Source organism: Poecilia reticulata, linkage group LG6 (genome assembly GCF_000633615.1).
Source record: "Poecilia reticulata strain Guanapo linkage group LG6, Guppy_female_1.0+MT, whole genome shotgun sequence".
Classification (NCBI taxonomy): Eukaryota; Metazoa; Chordata; class Actinopteri; order Cyprinodontiformes; family Poeciliidae; genus Poecilia; species Poecilia reticulata.
The window spans coordinates 5,280,187-5,306,709 of record NC_024336.1 but is presented as its reverse complement, the minus strand read 5'-3'; the positions used below and the strand labels follow the sequence as shown (position 1 = coordinate 5,306,709).

General features: G+C 39.5%; 1 protein-coding gene across 5 annotated transcripts in view; it reads right to left on the bottom strand.

The window, feature by feature from the left end:
* ptprz1a (protein tyrosine phosphatase receptor type Z1a) overlaps positions 1-13,152 on the bottom strand; it is a 122,974-nt gene extending 109,822 nt beyond the window's left edge. For 3 of the 5 annotated variants that reach the window (XM_017305392.1, XM_017305393.1, XM_008410944.2), the window contains exon 1: positions 12,922-13,152. In XM_017305392.1, the coding sequence (XP_017160881.1) occupies positions 12,922-12,982 (61 nt within the window). In that variant the 5' untranslated portion in view covers positions 12,983-13,152. The remainder of the gene's footprint in view (positions 1-12,921) is intronic. The other 2 variants (XM_017305394.1, XM_017305395.1) reach the window with 1 other exon arrangement.
* Positions 13,153-26,523: the final 13,371 nt, after the last annotated feature.

Genomic DNA, 26,523 nt, shown 5'->3' with positions numbered 1-26,523 from the left:
CAGGTGTGACGAATGCTGAAATTAGCCATCTGTGCATCTGATTTGATTTTATTCCACACAAGAAAGTGTCAACCTGTGTAATAAAAAATGCAATACTGTACTCTTCACCCCTCTTTTGCTTTATGTTATCTACACAGTCTTATCATCAGATTGGTCAAGCTGCTCTCACATAGACCTCTAACAGCAGGAAGTCCTTGATGCTCGAGACTATCCAAGTGTTACTTCTCCAACCCAGAACTTATCAGCATTAAAGCTGTTCTCTGTAGCATTAAAGAACAACCCCCTTTCCTTTGTAATAAATTTCTTACTTCTGCTCATCCAGTAATTTTTGACAATCTTGGCCTCAACAAACAGGACTTCCTACTTGGCTGTCAGGAACAGAACAACCCAGCATATGAGCTGGCCTGGAATTATCCAGCCTCCAACGTCACGTAGCCTACAGGGAGACAGGAGGACTGATTCATCACGTCATGGTTGTCAATGATAGAATCCTGAACAACAATCATCAAAAAGAGCTGGTGAGAAGAATTAGTTTGGTTTTTCAATATTTTTGATTATCTCATAAATTAGTAAAAGGCAAACATCAAAAAGCTAAAATAAGAAACTATACAAATAGACCAACAAGGAGACACAACAGTTTCACTAKGTTGATCTAAATAAAACCACAAGACAGAAGCAACACAAATACCCAAAGATCCTGGCAGAAACCAACCAACTCCTCTGTAAACCGCTGACAAAAAAGCAGCAAGAGTTACTTGTCTACAGAGTTTATTGTTACAATGAACCACTTTGAACAAACATTCAGGCTTGTTTGGCCACCATTTGTAGATTTGCTCAGTGTTTACTGCCTGGTTTCCCTAGTTGGCAGTGTGGAAACACTTCATGACTCGAATGCTGCTGGATTCTCAGGTTCATTCAGTACATCATCTTCAAATTTAGTGAATTTGTAGTTTTTGGCATCATAGGAATAATTTTATTTGAATCACAGTTTAAAAAGTAGTGTAAACTAAGAATTTAGTAAATTTAAGAGGATTTTACATAAAATTCTTCTCTCTTTTCCTTTGGGGTGCAGTGTTGACACTCTGTCTTTTCAGTTTCAGAGTTTAATTAAGTTGTTTTTCTGTAAGGGGAGCTTTTCTCAGGGCCTCTAACAAACTGTTTTATATTGGCCGTAAGATAAAAAACTTTAGAACAACCGGTAATGGTTTGCAAACACTTCACCCAGAACGGGATCAGGGTGAAGAAGGGATTTCTCTTCCTCCTGGCTTCCACATTGGTAGTTGACTGCTCTTCGCAATGATGAAATATGCAACTTTCTAGTTCACCTTTACTTTCCATGGAGGTCAAGACAACTTCATACTCTTCTATTCACATAAAAGTATGTTCACATGTGTGTAATGTTCACATTGGTCACATAAAAAATAGCTGCCTTAATTTTTTTTTTTAATATACTCCAATATTTTTTACAAATGACATTTTTAATTTTCAGGTTGTTTCTCTCTCAGCAGATTCACATCACAAGTTCCACCTGTTCAGTCATATTCAATAAATCAAATATGTGTCCCAATGAGTCTTATACCTTTTGAAAATAACCTTTAAAACCAAGTGTCTAAACATGTTTTGCTGGACTGATTCTAATCTTAAATGCCATGTTTCTATGTGCAGCAAGCAGAAAATCATCATAACTAACAGAAACAAAAGCAAAAAAAAAAAACGTCTGTGTGGAATTAATTTATATGTCATTTACATAGTGAATTGAGTTACATTTTTTAATAATCTACTGAACATGGCTATCTGTCTAAGCTGCTGGATGTATTTCAAAAGTATGTTGAAAAACTTCCAGTATGTATGCCAGGGACAGTGACTTCAGTTTCAGATTCAGACCCTGGTCTCTGTTAAATCACAAAGACTCCAGACTCACCTCAGACATACACTCTAAAGACTATTGATTTGACTTGAGCTCTGATGTGACTCAAGACTCAGTAGCAGCCTTTGTTTTATGAAACCAAGCCCAGGACTCTTAGCCAACAGCTGAAGCACCATATTTTCTGTGACTTTTCAGTCAGTGACATCTGCTGACTGAGGGTTATCAGTGACTCATCCCAATTTGTTTAGCTGCAGCTTCATAATAATGACCACAGTGATGTCTCGCCAGTTTCACATGTTGTGGTCAGCATAGATGAGAACATTCCATTAGATTTGTCAGAAAACCTTTAGTTTCCTTTCAAAATCAACTGTTCCACTAGTGGTGTGCCGATGCTGATATGAGTATTAGTATTGGACCCGATGCCAGCGTCAAGTACTCGTAAAAACAAGCCAATACTCCAAATCCTGCCATAATCTATTTCTACCTGGCCTGGTAAATCCCAGCACTTTATTCTACTGTTTGTTTTGTCAGGAGGGTCTGGACTCTCTGCTTTTGAGAAACGTTTGCTTCCTGGAGGCCTGGACTCTATTGAAGTTTGAAACTTTACTCAACGTTTGCCCAGACTTTTTGCCTGCTCCAGATCGACACCAATACGTTTTCAGGATATTCTTTGCACTGTGAACAACCATCCTCCACTGTGAAGAGAGAAATGTCGATCTGAATGAGGCGTAAACAGCTTTCTTCACTGCCTCTGCTGCCATTGATAAAACTACAGGCAGACTCTAAAACAGCGCAGAAAATCAACATCATCATTCACACTTCGTCTTCTGTTCACTGATTTGCCAATTAGAAAATCTACCAAAGAAATTCAAGTGAATGGGATAAAACCCAGACTGACAGGGAGAATCGAATCCAGAAGAACTGCATAAGAGGGCAATGGCCAGGTTTCTTTAAACTCATGACGATATGATAATAATGATTGCATTTCATTTTTGCTGTTTACTTAAAATTCAACAAGCTAGACAGATAATCCACATAATCAAGGTGAATACATTTTCGCTTTTTCTCTGCAGTGACAAAGTGTTTGAAATCACGTAGCATTTCTCCAACTGAAAAGATGAGGAGTCAGAAAGACACTGAACTAGAGGTGGGTAATATTACCAAAAAATGATATTACAATATATCTGTTTAAATACCCCGATAATGATGTCACAGATCATCTTTCACAGTTTCTTCTTTTTTTCTTTTAATTGGATTTGGCCAAACAAATATGCAACTTTTAAAGAGGGCTTTTTTTCTAACTTTCATTTATAAACAGTCACCAGAATAAACATTTCCCAAATTGATTTATTTTATCACATGCATTTTATTTCCCTCTAATATTGTCCCCTTTATATTTATGCACCCTCTTTATTACTATAAAAAATGCTCAATACTCAACACCAAAATAGATGTCACAGACATTTCCACTGAAGTAATATCTGTCAGTATTTGCATTTGTAGCTTTCATGTTCCTGCAACCACGGCCTCCGCCTCAGCTCGCCCTGTCCTCTGCCCACTGCACCATTTGCTTTGTTTTACTAACAAGCAGTGAAGTTCATTTTTAGTGTATTAATATTAAAGCACTTCCTGTTCTGATGAACTCCACATTCTCGTTTGGCCACTMRWCTGTGTTTGGCTTACTATGTTGTAATTTAAAACRTAAAACGAGACAAGTGGACAAGTTTAGATTTAGAACACAGCTCTCTCTTTAATTGCCATTAAAAATGATCTTATTTGAAATGAGAAGAAAACCCGCCAAAGCTTCAGCATATTACAGTTTGAGAATTGCAACACAGTTTGATAGGCACCAACACTATCAACAYTGGAGTTGAACTGTAAATAGCTAGACCATCTAAAGAGATTTCAATCAACAATTAATAACTTAAATTCACTATAAACATGATGATCCACCAACACATAACCTCAATTAGAGAGAATCAATTTCTAAAATGTTTAAGAAAGGTAAAAAAATACATTTGACAAATTTGTACATCTTTTTGGCCTGTTGACAGCTGGATAGGCACTGGCAGCCCTCCAGACCAATGAGATAAAAGTGTAAGAAAATGGATGGATGGAAATTTACACATGAAAACCAAGGAACTGCGTCCTCTGCTCCAACTACCCTTCAGCTGTCCTCTGTCCCTCTGCAGGACACTCGGCCTCATCCTGCTGCCATCCCATCATGTCAGCACTTCATCATCAGGAGCTGCTCATCTGCTGCCATGAACTAATTGCTTTTTCACTTGCATGAAGCCATCATGCTGCTTCAGTGCGAGAGGGCAAACATCATCAGCACCAGTGCCATTCATTAGCAGGCAGACATTTTGTGATTGTGCCATGGGGATRCAAGACTATTTTTAGGAATGACTAGATTGAAAAAGGCTGCRGGGGGTGRGACACAGAGGAAATTATGGATTTCATTCTTTGTCTGTCTCTAACCTTGACACAGTAAAGCAAGGTGTCCCATTTAGCCGTGTTGGCTTGTAATGATGACCCGATTAGTTATACAATTAAAACATGAGTTTATTTAAAATTGTATTTGTTTATGGCAGCTCTAGATTTATATAGATCTTGTAAAATTATTTATACTTTTTCTGTCATTAAGTGGTAAGTTGAGGTGAGGAAGTGGACGCAGGTAGACCCAGGATGTAATGAAAATGATGAATTTAACGATGATAATCTACACAAGGAACAACAGAGGACAGCACGGGGAAACRGGCATCCATGGGAACAGACGACATAGTATGACAAGGATCCAACGAGGAACAGAGACAACAGGTGAGACTAAATACACATGAGGTAATCAAGGGGACAAGACACACCTGGGAGACAATCAACGGGGAAGACGCAGAGACAGGACTGAGGGAACAGGATCACACAGAAACTCAAAAACAAACACATAGAAACACGGATCATGACAATCTGGCTTTTTAAGTATCTAGTTGAACTTAAGTTTTTTCATAAGTGTCATTCACTCAGACTTGACTGAACATAACTTTTACATCCTTAAGTGGAGGACTATGGAGGACCAAAACTAACATTATAAGTAATGTTTTCCTTACACGAGTTTCTGTCAAGTAATGTATATATTTTCTTTTTCATTTCCCCTAAACATGCGTTTTTGTCAAGAAAAGTAAATATTTAGTTTAGTCTTTTTTTTTCCTTCTCCAATTTCTGCTTGCTCTTTTTCTGCTGCATCGTTATGTTAATGAGGAGAGCTGCCTTCTATGTCCAGCTGCCTTCTATGTCCAGCTGCCTTCTATGTCCAGCTGCCTTCTATGTCCAGCTGCCTTCTATGTCCAGCTCCTGTATTCTCAGCTGCTTTGGCTTGCTTTCTGCCATCATTCTTTTTTTCAGTTATTCAATTTTATGCATTTAAATAAAACTATTATAAGTAACAAGTTTTAACACAATTGCAAAAGAAGCAATACATTTTGCAATACATATAATCCCCGAGTCACAATGCTGTGAGATTTAATGTGAAATGTGAATTAAAACAGGATTCATTGCAGTATGAGAAAACAACAAAATGTCCCCATGGAGTTCAGTAAAGCTATTATTTATTTAACCATTTTAAAAAGCCACCTTTTGGTTATTAGTCTAGCATCATAATTCCGGTACTGCATCATCGCTCCTGGTCATTTTTTAAAAGAAAATCCTGAAATCCTTTTCTTTTCTTCAAACAATGCCTTTTCTCTCAATTTATCAGAGTGATTTAAATAGACATGAGGATGTAGAGTTTGACTTCTTGTACTGTAAGCTTAGAATGTTGGTGATTGAAGACTTAAGCTCATTCCTGCTGAATTTGTACAAGCTGATCTGGATAATAAGGTCRGACTAATTCATGAAATGCAAATGCTCTGTAAATACGAGAAAGGCCCTGCTGAAGCCCACTAAGACCTTTTGTGTGATCTAACATCTGCCTAAAGCAGTTCTGCAGTCACCTGCTTAGATCCCCACCACAAGCCGATGAATGCAAAAGAAACGGAGCATATCAGCCCTTTCACTGTTGAGGACTTTTTCCAGCCCATGTTCTCCACTTAGGCCTTTTATCGATGGTCTTTTACTGCACGGCTTTTTCTTTGTAGCGCTTCGTTGGTCGATGGCCCTTTAGATAAGGGCCATCGAAGGTTTGGGATCAAACAGGGACTACAATCTTGCAGCCAGTCCACAAGGATCCCAAATCCAATGGCTCTCTACAAGTTTCTCTACAGAGGCTTTCCTTGTTTTACTGCTAAACAGGACCCTGGTGTGAGGGGTCCTGTCAGAGGTACTGTAAGCCACCTGGATCTGCCGACATCCTCCATTACATAGTACTGAAAAGCCACAACCACAGAAGACGAGGTGAAGGAGAGGGTGGGTCAATGTGTTGGCAGAAYGCCAGGCAGGCATCAACAGGGACAATATGGCCACCCCATAACACCATCCTTCAACCCTCACACACCCAGAAATGAGGGGGCAGCCAAATGAAGAGGATTAGAAAAAACCTTAAGGGGTGAAAAGAAAGAGAGTAGACAGCAGATGAATGAAGCTGTGCCGCTGCCAAAGGGGAGCGATGCATGAAAATGGTTAACAAAACATGTGCAGCAGTAGAGAAGATGTAAAAGAAAGASAGAAAATGAGAGATTAAGAGCCAAGAAAAGAAAAAGAGTTAGAAAAAATGTTAAATAGCAAAATATAAAGATCTTGGCTTGAGGGAATACACTGTAAGAAACATTTTACACATTAGGGCTGTTGTAAACAACTAGTAATTTATCGATTATTCTGACTATTAAATATAATAACTTTAAGGTGGCAAATATTTTCTTAACATATCAATATGAGTCCAGGAAGTTTGAAGACCTACTTTGTTTAAACATGTCTTTAGTGGTTTAGTGTAGGCTCTGTAGTTGATAGTAGTTGGTATCATAAAGATAAAGAAAAAAAATAAAGCACTATACTAAATCAATATACTTCATTATACCTTGATAGAATATTACATTTTATTATTTTATTAAAAGTAAAAATTGATCCAGGACAGCTCCGTTGAATTTCAGTCACAATCAGGCTGGTTAACACCAGATCTGTAAAGTTTTTTAAAATGGCTCAAATCGGACTTGTCTAACAACATGAAGCCTAAACGATCTTAAACATCATGGCTCTGTYGAAAAAAAAAACTAAAAAAAAAACATAATCAAGAATAGATGAGAAACAAGCTCACTAACATCTTTATATCAGAAGAAGGTTAGAAAGTCATTTCTAAGCCTTTGGGACTCTAAAGAACCACTGATGAAAACATGGAGCAGAGGTGAATATTCAAATGAGCGTCTCTTCCAAAACGGTTAAAGCATGTACTCTGAAGTGACGGGGTAGCCGTGCAMAAAAGTGTGTACTGTCTTACTTCTTGCCCCAACTTTTAATTTTCTCTTCATGCAATTTGTATCCCAATGTACAATGCATCATATGGACATAATTGCTCAGTTAAAATAATTCCCTTCATTATTTCATGCTACACTATTAACATATCTATACTGAGGTGGGCAACAGTAAAACTGTATTCATCATTTTATAAAAGCACAATCACAAGTTTTCTTTTTTTTATTTCGCAAAGTTAAAACAATTCCCATGGAAAAATAGAGCCTTAAGCCCAAAGAACATTTGTCAACACACTGTTAATTTTACATCACTTATTTCAAAGAACAACTGACATTTAAAAGTCAGTTTAAATGGTTTAAAACCATTTTGAAAATATTTTTTATGATTAAAGTTGACCCACAAACACCACATAACTGGAATTGATTTTCTGTATTTTCTGCCACAGACTAAAGCTCATGAAGCCTTATCTGATGCCTGGTATGATGTTTTTTACAGTGTACAGTAGACAAAGTGGGCCTGAAAACAGAGATGAGAGCTGGCAGGAAATGGGGTTGGTAACGAGGCTGGGGATGTTGAGGAAGACTAATGATCGAAGGAGCGCCGCTTAACCTGCACTCCAATCTCCCTGTGAGGCCTCCGGGTCTGAGGAACCCCAAAATTCCCCACCCCACTCTGCCACCCATTCACCCACTCTGTACTCTCACACTTCTGCCCCAGCTTCACACTGCCACAAAGTCTCATCCTTTTTCCAAAGACTGGCAGTGAGACAAATTGTCATGCAATCATGTGTCATCAGCTTAACTTTATAGGAGATGATTATTGAAATACAATCATTTTTTGGAACTGTGTTCCTCACACAAACTTGAAAAAGGTCAGCTCTGAAATGAAGAAAAATAAAGTTAGGCAAAGACTTCTTACATTTTTACTTCAGGCTGTTCTTTTTCCCCCTTATAGTTATTGCTTGGCAGCTCACTTAACACAATAGAAGCTTGATTAAATACAATATAAACTTCCATAAAACAAAACATTATAGTTTCATGTATAGTACATGTAGATTTTAAAACTAAACAGAATTGCCATAAGTCAAAGCTTAGCATGCTGAACATTGTTATTAGGTGTTAGAGATGTTTCCAGCTTCAAATAATATCAGTGTTATGAAAAGCTACGCTAAAGAAAAGACTTCAATCTGCTTTCATGACTGAAAGTTGTTTAATCATTTAAAGGCTGACAGAAGAAACTATTGTTACAAAAATTAAATGTTTAAAACCAGAACAGTTTATTGGATGTTCTGAACTTAAAACAAAACAGCAAATACTTGAAACATTTTCCAGTTTTTACAAATTTGTTGTATAATACCTGATACATTGGGCTTTCATGGTCATGTAATTATCAAAAGGCAAAGCATACATTTTGAATTCAGAAAAACACATTTACGAATTAAACATATTTTTTGCTGACTATTTTTAGAATTGCATTAAAAAAATCTGTCAATGTATTTTGCCATTTTAAACAAAAAGCAAAAATAGTAACAGATTTACTTGCACTGCGGGGAGCTATAGGTCTCAGAAATACTTCTAGCAAATTTCAGACAGTCTTTTATCAAATGATAATGTGATGTCATATGATACAAACTGGTTCAGTTTATTCCCCATCTTTGGCCCACTGAAAGCTGAAGATAGTGAACACTATGAGTAAAGTAAAAGAATGTACTGAAGCTGGCTTAACAGCAAGAGAATATGTTGTTGATGGTGTTAGGTTAGGTTTCCTCTAAAATGTCCCAAAGTCATTTAACCATTCTGTTTGTAAGATGTGTGTGTGTGTAAAGCACCATCATAATGCTACAACTAACATAAATCCGGCTTCATGGAAGCATCAAATCAAACAAGATCAAATCAACTTAGAAGCTGCTGTTAATTAATTTGATCAGAAAACAGAGAGAATCCATACATACAATGTCACCAGTCATTTGTAAACAGTACTGTAACTCAGAGAGGAGGACGTTATTCAGTATGACATGTGTGCTTACTTTCACTCTTGATTACAGACTGTTTCTGAGACTGGAAACAGTCAAACCTAAGAAAGTTTGAAGTTTGCTTTTGCATCTCTGGCTACCATGAAGTTTGAAATCAAGGAAAAATTCTTATCTGACGCAAGCAAAAGTCGGCAAAGTGTCCTGTTCATTGCTCCTGCCCAAGTTGCCATCAGATCCAACATGGCGAGATGAAGTTAGTTCAGAGTCAAGATCAGAGAGAATACTAAGATGTGAATTCATTCTGATTGATTTAGTGATCTCTGTGATGTACTCTGTGCAAAATGTTGAAAATGTCTGTGTGTCTGCACCAAGTGTGTGAATCGTAATCTGCCAAAATGACAAATGACTTTAAGAATATTCTGTCACTGTTTAAAACAATGATCAGAGATTAAGTATATTCTGTTTAMATGACAGGAAAAAGTCATTGATTGCTACCTTCATCTTCCTCCTGCACACTAAAACCACTAAAGTCATTTTCATCAGAATTGACATTCCACTTTTTGTAAGTTGTTTTTTGGACTCTCATTAAAACCTTTTATATCATTATCCACCCTCTGCCTTTGCTTCACTTGCGTTTTGGTCCAACCTCGCCCACAGTATCACTGTGTGCTTCCATTTGCCTGCTAATTTGCCCTTTATAATACATTACTATTGAGAGAGAAATAAGGGATAGTTTTATARTAAATAAAACATAAATCTGGCTAATACAAAGCAGGTTTTTTACAATGTATGCAAGGATTCGGTCCATGCAGATTTATCTAGCAGGATCCCTGTACAATTTGTCTTTCTGGCTATTTTGCATAATATTTTCTATAGAGATCAAATATGATAGTAGATTGTAGCAGTTGACATTTAAACAGATAATGTTGACTTATGTCAACCGAGAGCTTTTCTCTTTCACGGTTGTAGGTACAGGAGCTTTACTGGCCTTTCAAATTGCTCTTAAACATCATGGCATGGTAGATTAGGTTAATATGTCGCATCCTTCAGCATTCCATTTTTTTCCCAGGCATCTAACTCAAAGATGTTTGCATCAAGGATGCGTAGATGCAAACAACACTGTTTGCCTCGTTTTTTTTGGTTAAAGGGAGAGGCTCATGATTTCTGTGGATGTACTTCCCATCAGATTAAAACTCAGAGCAGCTCATGATCAGGTGAGAAGCTCTGGACGGAATAGGAGCTGAATGTTTCTTGTGGCAGTGTTGAGACATAAAAGTCAGACTGTTTGGACAACGACAGTATACGAGTCAGAAGGGATCTAGAGTGTGACCAATAACACCAGACTTCTCAAAAGCGAACCTGACATAAAAAAAAGAAAAAAGACAAGAGGTTGCCCGGCTGTAACCAGTCTAGATCCAAAAAAACTGAGTTCAACACTGAAAATCTTCCTGAGGTTCACAACAGGCATACATGAGGTCCATTTTGTGGCCCAAACCAATCAGAGATCGGTGATGATCCAACTAAACCCCTTCCCCACCATCTTTKAAGTTGTGTCAGAACTGGACTATCATGCTTTAATCAAAGAATGCTCTCATTTTCATCCTTTGCCATCTTATTATGGTGAGAAGATCCAGCTCCCCCTTCACATTGGATAAGGACCGTTTTATAGGGGATAGAAAATGGATAAGGGCCAATATGTTTGTATGGACTTGGAAAAGATAACATTTACTGTCCAAGGTTCTAAAAATAGATTGTATAAAATTTGTCACCCCTTCTTAACTGCTTATGAGAAATATTTTTTATTCTCTTTTCATATTTGAGAACAATATATCCACAAACGTGGAGATATTATCCAAGCAAAGTTATCTCAAATGCCATTGTTTATTTGTGGTATCTTTTTTCTACTTTGTGCAAATGTTATTTATTAACAGTTAAGTTTTGCAGGAGTGTGACTGCTGTTAGGGGATTTGTTTCTGGTTTTAAATCCATTAAAATTTGATTGCTCTGCATATTCCATGTAATTTTTATTACATGGTTTCTATAATGACAATAAAGAATATTGATTGAATGATTGTTTTGTACCATATTTATAAATATTTTGCTAATAATCAATAAAAAGACATTTTGAAAAAAAAAGGTGTTCCTAACTTTTGTGTTGGTGTACCCGAGAACAAAAGTTAGSTGCACCAGTGCAAAACGTTGATCTGGAGGTCAGGTATGCTCATATTAAATTTGATAAAAATTAGAATCTTAAAAAAAAAAATCTACTAAAGATTATATTGAAATATCAATTATTTTTGACAACCCTAGTAACTAGTTACTACCCACCTCTGCATTTCAATGACTGATAACTTGTCCAAGCATAAGGAAACTAAGAGACATTGTAAAACAGCAGCAYAGCAGTGGTTAGTCTACAGTATGTAGAAGTGGTGTCTTCTACATACTGTAATATTTCATATAGTGCTATTCAACCATCCTTAGTAAAAGTGTTGCTACAGTCATTGTGCAAACAAAATCCCATTAAAWACATCATGAGTTTATACTTCTAACAGTTAGCCTGGTTAATCAATCAGCAAACCTTCAGTCTGAACAAGTTCTCAAGACTTTCTCCTCTGCACTTTTCGATTGAGCTGCTTCTTCAGWAATCAACATTTTTGCTGTCCTTATTACTACAACATCATCACCATCATCATGTAATTCATTCACATTTACCTCTCAAAGTGGGCCAGAAAACATTTAAGAAATCTTTAAGAAAAGTTTTTGAAATATTGGTTCAACGGTATGTGGGATTTAAAAAATGTTACACTATCAAGGAACTCCAAAAGTTCTTCCTGTCCAGTGGATTATCATTTACTAAGCAATTTGTGATAAGAAAAAATGAAACGTTTATAAAATCTCTCTTCTATAAAATCTGAGCTGTTTTGTCTTCCTCAGATGTTATTCAGAGTGAAACCAAATATTTTAAGCACCTCATTGGGCTGCTGCCAAGATGAAAGTGGAACAATCAGAACAAGACTGACTTCTTACTAACATAAAGTCCTTAAAACTCTGGATCATTCTTGCTTTYAGACACAAGATGAAATCCTGACAAACTTCTCTGTCCTGAAGGTCTGTTTTCTCTCTGACATCTGACCTGCAGCAACAGAAACTTTACCAAATTAGAAATAAGATCATTCATGTGCAGTGAGAGTAGATGTCTCTGTGAAGCACTGGAGGATTACGGCTGTTGTTTCAGACAGATTAGGAGCATCTGACAGCTTTAATGAACCAGTGAGACGAGTCCAAACCACTTTTTCATGCTTGACAGCTCCGCTTTGGAGCTGATAGGAGACCTTCTGCTCCTCCCAACGTTTTAATCTATCATCCCACAGAAGCACCGGGTGATTTCCAACAGAAAACAAAGGAGACATCACACACATGAAGCCAAGACCCACAGCTCTTTGTTTGATGGAATTGAACTTGGGCAAAAGCATCCAACCCAAACTCATTAGCAGCGCCATCGTTTTAGTTTGCTTATGGCGAAGCAGCGCACCTGAAGCTGCTGCGCAATAACCGCAAAAGTTGGCCAGCAATTATAAAAAAGAAATAATTTAATAAATTACTTTCAGCTAAATCTGAACCTGAACACTAGAAAACTGCATAATACGTGTAATGTGGCCCAAATACACCCCGCAGCATGCCTTACCTTGTTGGCAGATGAGGATAAAGTGCGCAACCCGAAGCAGCCCGCTGCCTTTACTCTCCATGTTGCGGGAAAAACGCACTTAGCTCGGAGAAGTTCTTGAAACCTTAGTGGAGTCGATTGATGGGAAACCAGTCCCGGCCAGTCCCAGGTCCTTACAGCTCCATGCTGCTCTAACTGTGGTGCTGCTCGTTGTTGTGGTTTGGCTGCGTGTGTGTGTGTGTGTGTGTCTCCTCCCTCCGCTCTGACTGAAGAGCAGCCGCCAGACAGAAGCTCTGCACCGCCCACAGTTCGAGGTCACGCCGGCTCCATTTCTTTCACACAACAAGCCCGAGCAGCGCTTCTCACACTCATAATGCACTGCTAAGCTGATAGCTAATGGATGGAAATAAAGAACCGAAACAATAGCTAGGCAAATAAAGAGAAACACAAGAGGCAAGGAAATAACTAAGACAGGGACGKCGACAGAAGAAAGATAAAAGTAGAAGAGATGATAGTGAATGAATTAAAATTAAAGCATGCTGTGAAGAAAAAATAAACTAAAGCAAATATAAAGAAAAAGAGGAATATTGATGGGAAAAAGCCAAATAGCAAATATTTGATCTTAGCTGAATGAAGAACCTCTTCCTGCTACACCAACTCATATCATCCGGAAACGGACTGATGGAGAGATTCAGAAAAATAAAACATGCTCCAGAAGTTTATTAACAGAGTTTATTTTGTCAACCATTTGGGTCCCACATCCATGACCCACTATCTCACATATATATATATATATATATCTATATATATATATATATATATATATAGATATATATATATATATATATTGATTTTTTGTAAGATTTTTCTGTTTTGTTATTTCAGTCCCTTGTAGTATTTCTAGTTATCTTCTTACTCTAGGTTTAGTTATTCTTATGTCTGTGTTTACATCTGTCGTTCTTTAGTGATTCTCGTTCTGTGTTCCTTATTATTTTTAGATCAGCCTCGTTTCTGTTTAGTTCTTTTTAAAGTTTCCCCTCATGTCTTTGTTTCTTTCTAGTTGATCATGTTTTCTTTAGTCTTAGAGTTTCTTCATTGTTAGAATTATTTCCAGCTTCCTTGTGTTTCCTCTCTCACTCTTGTGTTCCCTTATATCTTCCCAGGTTCCCTTTGCTACCTCCTCCCTCCCCTCAGCCTGAGTCCTGCTCCAACTACTCACACCTGCAGTCAGTTACCTCATCAGGCCAGGTTCATTGTTCCTACTCAACCTCACAGTATTTTAACTCCTCTCTCTCTGTTAGTAGTAGCCAGTTTGTTTTTGTCATCTTGCCCCACCTCGTCTCTCTCCTTGTATCTTTTTGTATTTGCTTACATTTTTGTCTTCCCCTGGCTGTTCCTTTTTTGTAAATTGGATTTTGTCTTTGTTTAATTCTCACACCTATTCTGAATTTTTGGCTGCTGCTTTTGGGTCCGGTCCTCTTCAATCACTAAACATGATTGAAGAGGTTAGTGATTAGTGTATGAGCTACTTGGGCAACAACCCAAGTAGCTCATACGTAGACAGAAACTAAAATTATGTTTAATATTGTGAAATGACACAGAGAAAAAATCTTGAACAGATGGGAGGTGGAAAGTCGAGACACTTGCTGAAATATATCAGTGATCAGAAACTTATCCTGCCCTTTGTCAACGCAAATGAATATTAGCTGGTTAGTCCAAACAAATGGCCTATGAAAAGGTGTGTCATTACCAATATGTCACAAAAGGAACATCCTGTGATGGGTCAAAGCAAATAACTCTCAAAACACCTTTGCAAAACATCCAGAAGGCATTGGCAACAGATTTCTAAACTTCTGAATGTTCCAATGATGTCCAAGGCAGTCTTCAACTTGGACTGGTTCATGGTTTTTAAACTATCACCTGAGAAAATATTGTAGCATGTCTGCAAAGCTATGTTCATCTTAAAAGTTCAGGGCTTTGGGCACCATGGTCATTTGCAGAAACTCTTTGACAGTCTTGTCCTCTGAAAGAGGTTGACAGCTAGGACTAGCAAAGAGAAAGGGGTTTCTTCTGGCACTCCAGTCACTGAATTTGCAGTCTTTTCCAAATGCTGATGAAGACGTTAACTATCCTCAGTGAAAGGGAGTGTGGAAGGTTTGGTAAAGCACTTGTCACTTAAGGTGATTAAAACTGAACAAGAGACAAGTTTGAAGCACTTGGAGAATTAAAGTGTTTTGAAAGCTTGACATGACTTTTTAAGCTTATCGTAATCTGATACTGGAGCTGTGCAGCATGTAAGGTCACTGACCTTGTGCAATGAGTGTCCTTATGTCAAAGCAAAGCAAGTAGTTTTATATTAATAGTAGTCCTCACCAAAGCCAGATACTCTCTTGACCGCTTAGATAAGTACATGGAAATTTGAGAACCCAACATCTTTGATGTTGCATATAGAAATTTCTTTGCACAAGATTAGCGGAAGTCTTCCAAATTCACAAATCTTTTGCCAAGTATACTCATGCTTGGCGGAATCTTGATCATATTTATAAAAAAAAACAAAAACAAGATTGGGCATGCTCCAGAATGCAAAAGTCACTTTGCCACTGCAGCAGACACTTAATCTTTCTCATCTCTTTCATCACTGTTATGAGCTTCCAAACACTCTGGGACATTTGTTGACATAGTGCACCATTGAGGCCAAGCTCGAGACTCTTTTCAGTCCTTTGTCATCAGCTGTTCCTGGTTGTAAAGCACATTTACAGAAATGCCACCAGAAAGGGTTCTGAAGTTTTAGACCACATCAGTACATACACAAAGCAAGTATGCTTGAGGTCATACTTCAACTTGGAGTTTGCATTTTATTTTTAACAGTTCACTTTCACTTTTGAAAACCTTTATGTTGCAAGTACGTTTTTCCTTATTCCTCAACTATCCTAATATTTTTAAAGCAGTTTTGAGGCTTTTAGTTGAGTGAGCATGGCTTTTGTCTTCTCATGAATTTTCTAGTGTCAAACAATCTTTGACTGAAGCTTGCCACAAATAAAGCAGAAGTTTTCTTAACACTTGACTAATATATACTTGCAGACTGGATGCCTTCAACGTTTTCAGGTCCAGTGAGGCATTCCACAGATCTACCTTCAATCTCAGAGTAAATTGGTTAAACTGACCTTTTCTATTCATACCTTTTCATTTGTTTTTTCACCAACTTCTTGGCATTGTCTTCACTTTCAGAAATTAGCCGTTTAGCAAAGACTTTCTGTACCATCACTGTTTTTTAAGTCTCAAAAGAACAAGCATCAAGAGCAGTCATTTAAGGGTAACTTCAACCATCTATTKTAAGTGCCACTGAATTATCTGAGTAATTGGTAAAGTTAGGAATGAATTATTCTGAATTATTATCAGATGACATAGTTTCTTTGAAGGAGAAACTATGTCTTCTTCAAAGAAGATACAATTTCTTTTTTTAAAAGAGAAAAATATATATCTTTAAAATACAGAGACAAATTAACTGAAGGCATTTACTGATGTGATCAACATCAGCCTTCTGGTTTTTTCATAGCAAATCTTRTACCAGACTGAAAAACAGCTTATGGATTATTGGGGCAGTCAAACCCCCCCACCATAGGTTAATGGGTAAACATAGTTGTTTTCCAAAATATTTCAAAATGTAAGCTTATTCATCTGTAGCCAGGTGAAAAATGGCTACCTGTAAAAATATGTTTGTAAACTTTGTTTTGCTTTTATTTCATATACTGGTTGTAATTCTTATTTTTGTCAGCATGTGGTACTGTTGTAACACAGAGGTTTCAAAGTACCGGAAGTTGAAAAAACCTTTTATTTATGTACTCTGGCACTCTTAATGGTGAAACGGAAGAGAAGGACTTTTTTAAGCCGGTACCTGTTGGAGAAAACGACTTTATGGCCACATAAGTGAAGAATCAAGATAATTAATGTCTGAACTGTTTTATTTGAACTACACTTTGAATTGCCTTGTTGCTGAAAACGTGACAAATGAAATTACCTTACCTTACCTTTTCCATGTACAAAGCTGAAGTGATGTTGCTGACGTCATGTCATGTTTTCCAATTTGTCTTCTTTTAGAGGTTTCACTGCCGTTTGTTACAAACTGATTTTTTAATTTCAGTTTTCTATGAAGCTGAGTTKCTACGTCTCTGTTGAGTGCTAATAGTGCTGTTAACGTGCGATTTTACTTGAGCTGCTGCTATTAAGGAGCTTTATACTAGTATTACTATAATAGTATATTATTACTATTATACAGACCATTCACTTAACAAAATACTATTTTTGCTCCATATCTTCAACTTTATATTTTACATTTTTGCAACTCAGAGAAAATTGTTCGTTTTGAGATAAAGAGCCCCTTTTATCTGAAGTTCAGTGTGCTCTGTTAATCCCAGCTTCACATCATTGTTCAGAGTTAATTTTAAGGCATGCCTTCCCTTTGTAAAACTTCCCTCAATAAATCTGTGAAAGTTTTTCATCAACAATTTTGTTAAAGCATTTAAGTGCAAACCAGGGGTTACCTGACCATCTTATGTAGATAGACACAGAGAACATTGTGGATGTGAAAAAAAAATCAATTGAAAAAAAGTTTCCTCTCTGACTGGGACACTGAACTAAATGCTTCTAGCTATCCAGGAGATGGCAGCTCATTGAAGGCATTGAAGACATTCACTTCTGTTTTGGAGGACCATGACAGCGCCACTGACTCTACATCTCTACTTAAATTATGATTGTGAACATTTATTTTTCACCCACTTGTGCATAATCAAATATTATGCACAAGTGGATCGTGCAGGGTTTTGATGCTGATCTGGAGGCTGAACATGCACCCTATGACAACATTGTAGACTGGTATTACAAAGTTTTGAAATCATGGAACATTTCTCAAACTGAAGTGATGAGAGGTTTCTGAATCAATCGCACATTTCAGCAGCAAGGCATTTCAAAGTACTTTACATAATTAAAATAAAACCAGCATGTGACAGTGAATAAACAGTGAGAAAGACAAAGAATTTTTTTTTTAAGAAAAAGAAAAAAGGTTAAAAAAGATAAAAACAGTAAAACCCGCACCCTTGTAGGACTTCAGTTAAACATCTCATACCTCAGAGTTAAAACGCCATTTAACAAGGATTCTCACACCCCTAGATATAGATTTGTTTAACTGGGACGTTTTCCGGGGGGCTTTACATAGACAGTGTGAAAGAGAAATAGAAAGAAGTTAATAACTAGATAAAAAGTAAAGATAAAAACATGGAAGACATCAAAACCTGTACTGTGGGTACAACTTAAGGGGAACACTGAATTTCAAAAAACGTATCATCATGATATCATGATACAAAATATTTTGTATCACTGTAACTGGAGTCAAACATGGAATGAACTGAATTTAGAACTAAAACAACGCCCAAGCATTAACCAGTTTAAAAATGAATACAAAGCTATAAGTCAGGTACAATTGCCATTGCTACTGTTAGTATTATCAGTACACCTTCCTGTCTCAGAGTTAGTTTGCAGCCATCTTGTTTATGTAATATAATTGATTTGCTGGCTCTTTAGCACAGTATTTTGAACTGGCTTATGATTTTTATAACATGGTTTTAATTACAAAGTTCTGATAGGCAATATATTTCATTAAATAAAGATAAGGGGTAGGATTAGATAAGTGTTCACTTCTTCCTACTCAAACAGAAAAGTAGTGGTAAACAAATGATTTTGTTCTTGGTTATCTATGCACATGTTTTTCTCTTTCCTACTTGATTGCTTGCTCTCTTGTTTTTAAAAACCTGTTTGAAATAAATAAATTAAATCAAATGTGGTACATTGTCTCTATGTATATCAATAAACAGTATTTGGAAAAGCCTCTCCTACATGTAGCCTCTCCTTGGGCTGCCACCTTATCGTGGTGGAGGGGTTTGAGTGTCCCAATGATACTAGGAGCTATGCTGTCTGGGGCTTTATGCCCCCTGGTAGGGTCACCCAAGGCAGACAGGTCCTAGGTGAGGAACCAGACAAAGCGCAGCCTGAAGACCCCTTATGATGAGTAACAACGATGGACTTAGTGTTCCCTTGCCCGGGTCACCAGGGCCCCACTCTGGAGCCATGTCTGGAGGTGGGGCACGATGGCGAGCCCTGGTGGCTGGGCTTTTACCATGGAGCCCGGCTGGGCTAAGCCAGAAGAGGAGACATGGGTCCCCCTTCCCATGAGCTCACCACCATTAGATCATGATCTGCAGCCAAAGGGGTCAGGTGCATTGTGTGATGGGCGGCAGCCGAGGGAGGGGACCCTGACAGGCCCTTTGATACGGGCTGTCAGGTGGCCTTAGGATCGCATCTCTGCTTTTTTGGATGATGTGGTCCTATTGGCTTCTTCAGATCGTAATCTGCAGCTCTCACTGGAGCGGTTCGCGGCCGAGTGTGAAGCGGCAGGGATGAGGATCAGTGCCTCCAAATCCTAGGCCATGGGCTTGAGCCGGAAAAGGGTAGAGTACCCTCTCYGGGTCRGGGGGGTCGTCCTGCCTCAAGTGGAGGAGTTTAAGTATCTGGGGATCTTGTTCACGAATGAGGGAAGAAGGGAGCAGGAGATCGACAGRCGGATTGGGGTAGCATCTGCCGTGAAGCGGGCGCTGTACCGGTCTGTCGTGGTGAAGAGAGAGCTGAGTCAAAAAGTGAAACTCTCGATTTACTGGTCGATCTACGTTAACTGGKGACAGTTGATTCCACTCTGGAGTCAGACAAGAGCAAAGCATAAAGCTGGACAAGAACCAGCTTTCTCTGCCAGTGGGCCACTTGACAGTCTGCTGGCTGAATGAGTTGTGGTGTAAGGTTTTGTTAAGAGCTGTTTGCTTTTGACCAGCAGGGTTGTACTGTTTCTCCTGGAAGCAAGCTAAACTGGTGGCCTTTATGGTTGTTACTCATTTTAGAAGGAGGTTCTTTGTGTTTTTTCTTTGGACAGAAGTTTGTCTCAGACATTGAATTGTTTTTCAAAAGTTTAGAATTGGATGTGTCAAAGCTACTTTTTTTCAATCTGTTCAATCCAATCACACATACATTCCAATTGATCCTAATTAGCAAACAATGCAGTAAAAATCAGATTTAAACTGGTAAAGTTTTCTATCTAAGTAATTCAGGAGACCGAAATGAATCTGTAGCTGTGCTTTTTTATTTACCATCAGAAAGTGAAAATTGAGATTATGAAAATAAATTTGCTTCATGGAAATGTGCCACTTTCAAAGACTCTTGCGTTTTTCGATAAAAGGTTTTGTATTAGGATGAGGTGGTTTTTCAGTCATATCAAAATAGATGTGTTTTGCAAAACTGCAATGGAAACTCTTATTTCACATTACGCAAGCCACATGACCCACAGCCAGATGTTACTACTGGCAAAACATTGGAAGTAGATGACAGGAGTAGGAGGATGATTGTTATTTGTTCATTTTTTTCAGACTATGAGCAGCTGGCTCCACCAGAGCTCTCACAGCATCACACAGTTCATAAAAGGTTTTGTCTTTTGAATGTGTTGAATCTATAACTGTTATATAAAAAATTCTGCATATGTAGCTGCTCCAATAAGACGGTGACATCTCCTCTGATGGATGATGAGCGCTATGGCTGAATTATGAATATATTTTATGTAAGTGTTTACATCTGTTGCTGCCATGATTTAAAATGACTTGTCGCATGAACAACATTGTTCACATGTGATTTTTTTAATTACACATGAACAACTTTGWTATTTAATCACAGTAGAAATTTTTTTGTTTGTTTTTACATTAGCAGAATTTAGACAAAGATTTGAGCACATTTGTAATGGAAATGCAGTTATTGAACTGCAGCATTCTCCTTCCAGACCAGCATGTAGCATCGGTGGACAATCGACTGCATTGTGTCATTGACTTTGCATTCTTTAGTATTTACTTCGTGACATTAATAACTGACAGTTCAACAGGTCCAAACCCAAAATGAATATACACAATCCCACTTTTATGCAAAAAWTTGAGAGATTATCAAAAACATGCCGGACCTAGAAATGCCAGTGGCATCAGTAAGGGAATGACTTATGCTGACCGGTAATTTTCCTACGCTGGTTGAAATCTGCCCTAAGTGATTTATTCATTTATTTTCATTTTTGAGATGTGATCTATCACTCTTAGTGTGGTCATTTGTCAACTTGAGCCATGCCACCAAAAATGGGTTCAACCTTGCCTGATGTGACTCAAAATCCATATAGTCAATAAAGTTCCTGCAGGGCTTTGAATCTGCTAGTAGATTGTTACCAGTCCCAGAGTCTGGCCAACAACTTCCGGAAGGGGGTGTTGGGTGTAGTGACGTGAGTGTGTAATGATGTTTGGTCCATTTTGTGCTACATGACCTCTGTGAATTGATTGGAGGTGAAGAAGGAGGGAGGCGACTGGGGCAAGGATCTTGCTGTAAGGATCAGTTTTCCAAAAATTACAAGATCTTATTTTTCTTTTATCTATTTAGAGTAGATACTGCAACATTTTTCTTTTATTGCTTTAAGTATTTTACTTTTATTAATGATTCTTTGTTTTCTCCTGGAAATTTTTGTTTTTACAATTAGTCATTTCTGTTAATTCAGAAAAATTTAATCAAATACATGAAAACAAGAATTTCTTGAATATTTTAACTGCCATTGATGAAAGCCACCACTCAACGACCGTGTAAATAACATGTACATTCATACATATCTTGAAGAATCAAACTGCAGTATCGTGTATTTTCCCGGAACACTGCTATTTTAAAACTGACAAAATTAATAATAAAAGCAGAAATATAACTGGAAAAAATAAAGACACCATTGCACTTTTCATTTTCCTTACACACTGTAATTAAAAGGAAATGTTTTTCCTTTTTCTTATAAATGTGTTTCCATCAAGAAACTTAAATATTTTCTTTTGTGTTTTTCTTAAACATGCATTTAATGGTTTTATTGACTCTAGTGTTGTTTATTTGAAAKAGATTAGACAGGAAAGTGGATCATGAGAGAAGGGGAAGACATGGGGCAAAGATCAATGAGAACTGAGGTCTGTCCCGCTTCTTTACCACTGCTCCCCCACAACACACATTTTGTCTTTTTCTTATGCAAGTGTTCTTTTCTTTTCTCATTACCTTGTCTCCATTTTTTAACTTTTCCTTATGCAACTCTGCCTCATTATGCAAATGAGGTAGAATTACATAACCAATATGTAGGCTTGAACTTCTGCCTATTGGTTGGTTAGCATTACACTCTACATGGCATCGAGCAGAAGCTAGAAAATAGTGTTAGAACTCCTGACTATATTATTTTTTGTGGACTTTCAGACAGAACGTGTTTCAGTCTGTGGCTCTCATGGACTCAGAGGCTCACCGTTAGGTTTTTCATAGTTTGGACGAAGTTGCTGCTGAAGTTGGCTTCTGGTTGAAGCTTAAATACATTTTATACATTATAGACTGTTATAAAAGACCAACTTAACACTGCAGTGCACATTTTGAAGTGTCTGTTCCAGAAATTGGGCATTTGTCTCTTTAGGAACCTCATACTCTTTATAACATTCCGCTTTCAGCATGCCATCACAACAACACTCCTCTTTCAAGGATTTAACAATAGTTCCTATAATGAGCTCAGTAGATGTGCAGTACCACCAGGTGTTTGCCAATTGCTGCTGTCACTAGTCTGAGGTGGAATCTCGGCTTGGAGACTCCAGCTCCATGGAGGGTCTGCATGGAAAAGGCAGTGCTTGGTGATATCAAGCATTTTGCACCCCCATCTGCCATAAATATACTTATGGAATACAAGCCTATAGATTTGTTCTGAGCAAGGGCGTAGATCCTATCTCATTATTGGGGGGGGGGGGGACCACAAACAGGAAAATTTCTTAAGAGCAATTTTATGGGGGTCAGCAAAGTTACATTGAAATGCATCATAAAATGTGGTTTAAAGAGTTTTTAAACTACATTCAAGCAGCAGGACTAAAATTGATTAGTAATCAAACATGTTTTTCAATCTGGAGAGACTCAGACGGAGAAAGAAAAGAACATAAAAATAAACAGAAAGTCCTTTGGCGTTCAGGCCCCGGCCAGGGCGTCGAGCTGGACTTCAAATAGCTCGATGAACATTCCTGATGCAGCATAGGAATGTAGACCCCCCAGGGCCTGTACTGGTGGCGGCGGTTGGAGGAGGATGAGGCCTGAGAGCCAGGAGCAGAAGGTGGAGATGGAGCAGAGGTGGGTTGATCACAGCTGGTGAGCAGAGGAGGCCATGGGTGAAGGTCCTTTTGAACTGGAGCCCAAATGATGATAGGCTGGAGCGAGGCTTGGACCAGAGCTGATAGGTCCAGGTTACAGAGAGGGAACACTGATTAATGAGCCAGGTGCGACAAGAGTCTTCCAGACTGAACTTTTGTGAAGACTCCATTTCAATCTGGAGAGACTCAAACGGAGAAAGAAGGCGATTAAAAGAGTTTAATGACAAAATGAACATAAAAATAAGAGGTACTAATACAGGGTTTTGAGATGGAACTTAGGGACAGGAGGAGGTGAAAATATGGAGGAGGTCACTGAGGAAATAGAAGAGGAGGTGACTAGGGACTTGATAAGGAGTGAGCTGAATAGGGGCCAAAGGGAACGCCCCAGTGCGATAGTGATTGGTTGTTGGGAGATGTAAGCCAGCAGGGGTTGCCGCGAGGCACCGAAAGAGGGGATGCTGGTAGATGAAGGCCAGCTGAGGAGAAGTGGGGCGTTAAAGGTAAGTTGCTGGTAGATGAAGGCCAGCAGGGGACGCCGAAGCGTATGATGGCAAGAGGCTGGTAGATGTAGGCCAGCTGCTGGTGACTGGGGCAATAAAAGGTGAAAAAAAGTTATCAGGGGTGGAGAACTCGCCCAGGCAGAGGAGGCCATAAAAAGCTAAAAGAAACGAGCTTGAAAGGAGAGATTTCAGATAAGGGGAATAGGGTTTTAGCCGAAGGGTGACAAGCAAGTCTTTGAGGATGGGGAGAGTACTAGGTTGTCGCCTATCAGGGAGGATGGGATGCCCTTCAGAAGAAGTTTCATGGCGTGGTTTGAGAAAAGACTTTGCAAAGGGAGGGGCTGGTGGAGCTGCGAGAAGAAGTTGACACCAGCTAGGAGGCTGCCTATGTAGGAGGGCTTAAAATGAAGGTGCTCGAAGCAGAAAGTGGCGAAAGCCAGGACGGTGCTAGTAGAGATGGGTAACTTGGGAACTCTGTGGAAGGAGCAGAATTTAGTGAACTTGGACCAGGCGTAAGAGTAGGATTTGAAAGTGGAGGGGGCTAGGCCGTTCTTAATATGAAATTTGGCAAACTGCTGCAGAGGAAAAAGAGAGGCAGGAACTAGTCCAGACTGGGGCTCCCGAGTGAAGGCACTGGAGTTGGGAAAGGGTTGGCTGACGGGGGGGGGGCATTTCACGGCAAACCATCTGCCCTGAAAAAAGCCCCCGAAGCCCGCAGAAGGCGCAGCGTCTGTGAAAAACTGAATAGTCAGCCGCTGTGATGACGTCATCGTAAAAAAAAAAAGAGAGAGAGAGATGCCGTTCCAGCGATTTAGCAGTTCGGACCAGAAAATAAGATCGGAGCGGCAGCCATCATCCAGAGTCCCCTGATCGAACAAGTGGGGAACCGAATTAGCGAGATCGAGAAGTCGGGAGATAAAGAAGCGCCCTTGCGGAATAATGCGCATGGCAAAGTCGAGGTGCCCGAGCAGCGAAAGGAGGTCACGTTTGGATAGACCGGAGGATGAAAGGTGGCTGCGGGAGATCTGACGAATGCGAGCCAATTTGTCTTCTGGCAGAGAAGCTAGGATCTTATCGGAATCGAGGTTAATGCCGAGAAATTCGAGCTTGGTAGATGGACCGAGAGTTTTCTCGCGGGAAAGAGAAATGCCGACGCGGAGGAAGAGGTCTTTCAGGGTTTGGAGCGAGGTGGGGGGGAGGGGGGGAGGTGGAGGGGGAATTGATGAGCAGAAAATCATCGAGGAGATGCAGCACGGAGGGGAGTCAAAAGACGTTGAGGAGAATCCAGCAGAGAGCTTCTGACAGCGTGTTGAACAGATGAGGACTGCTCCTGCATTCAAACGTAAGGCGCATGTAAAAATAGTTTTTAGCTTCCCATCAGGCTCCCAGCAGATGCCACTGGGATGGATGCATGGACATGATCTTAAACGCATCTGTAATGTCAGCTTTGGTCAGCCCGGCGGTTTTAATGAGCGAAATGGCGTGATCGACAGTAGCGTAAAAAAGAGAAAAGGGCGGCTTCGGAATGAGGCTATTTATGCTAGAATGGGGACCGGAGTGAGGGGCGGACAGATCCAGGATCAGGCGTTTTTTCCCTTAATATTTACGAGTAGCGACTTTGAGGGGATTGACACGGTAGCGGGGAAAAGGGGGGGATCTGAAGGGGCCAATAGCGTAGCCTTTGGACACTTCCTTCTGAAGGAGCAGAGAAATGACTGCCAGTTCGAGGAGCACGGATTGTAGGTTGGGAATAGAGAGGGAGGGGATGGATGGGGAACTGTGGGGCGCCGATCAGAAAAYCCTGAGAAAGACCGGAGATGAGGAAATTGACAAAAGAGCGATAGGGGTGGGACTGGAGAAGAGATGCTAGTTCTTGAAACCTCGACGGTTTCCGTGTGGAGACTGGCGGCGGGGGCAGACTGACTTTGGGTGGGATTCTCTGCAGAGGCTGTATAAATGGAGGAAAGAGCAGGAGGGAAATGACAGACGCTTTCATTAAAGTTATTGCAAATCGGCATTCGGTTAAATACCTGAACTGTCCTGCCGTGGCAATCTGGTGGGAGAAGAGAAGAAAGAGATTGCGAAGGAGCAGCGGTGGTAAGGTTGGCTTTGAAGGGGAGARACGGGCAGAAAGAGCTCTGGTACCCAGAGGTAAGGCATAGATGACAGGTGACCGCCTGAGTAAGAATGATGAGAATTTCCGTGTCCAGAATGGACCAATCTAGACACTGGCCGGAACGGGAGAGGACTGCAGCTGCTTTATAGGCGAAGGCTTTGATAGATATTGGTAGAACAGCGACCTGCCGTATTGGATGTGGAGATCAGCAATGAGAGCGAGGTAGGCATCTAATTCGATTYGATGTTCGGGGTAAACGGAACAGATGACATCCCTGTAAATGCTGAAAGCAGCTACGAATTGGCCCATAGAAAGGTCCTTAGAGAGGCGGGGATCGGAAGTTTTGAGAATGGCTGTGAAATGCTCCGAAGAAGCGACGTGCTGGTCAACTTCGAGGGAGGGAAGAAGAATAGAAGCCAGATTTACAAACTGGCCCTGAAGTATTTTGGATCGAAGCCGGGGAGATATGTTGGAATAAACTGGCTTATATGACGAGCCTGATAGACGAAGAGTGGGGAGGGGAAAAAACTCAGTGGGTTTATTGAGTGGGAGAAAAGGAAAAAGAAGAGAGACTTACCGATAGGTGGCGCAGGATGGGCGTTGGCGAGGGTGAAAGCCATGGTGGGAGGTTGGAGGGCGGGTTGAGGAGGTGGTGGGGGCTGATGACGTGGAGGCGATGCCGATTGGGGTCTCAGCATGAGAGCCTTGTCTAAGATTTGATCAATCTATCCTTGGTAAACAGTCA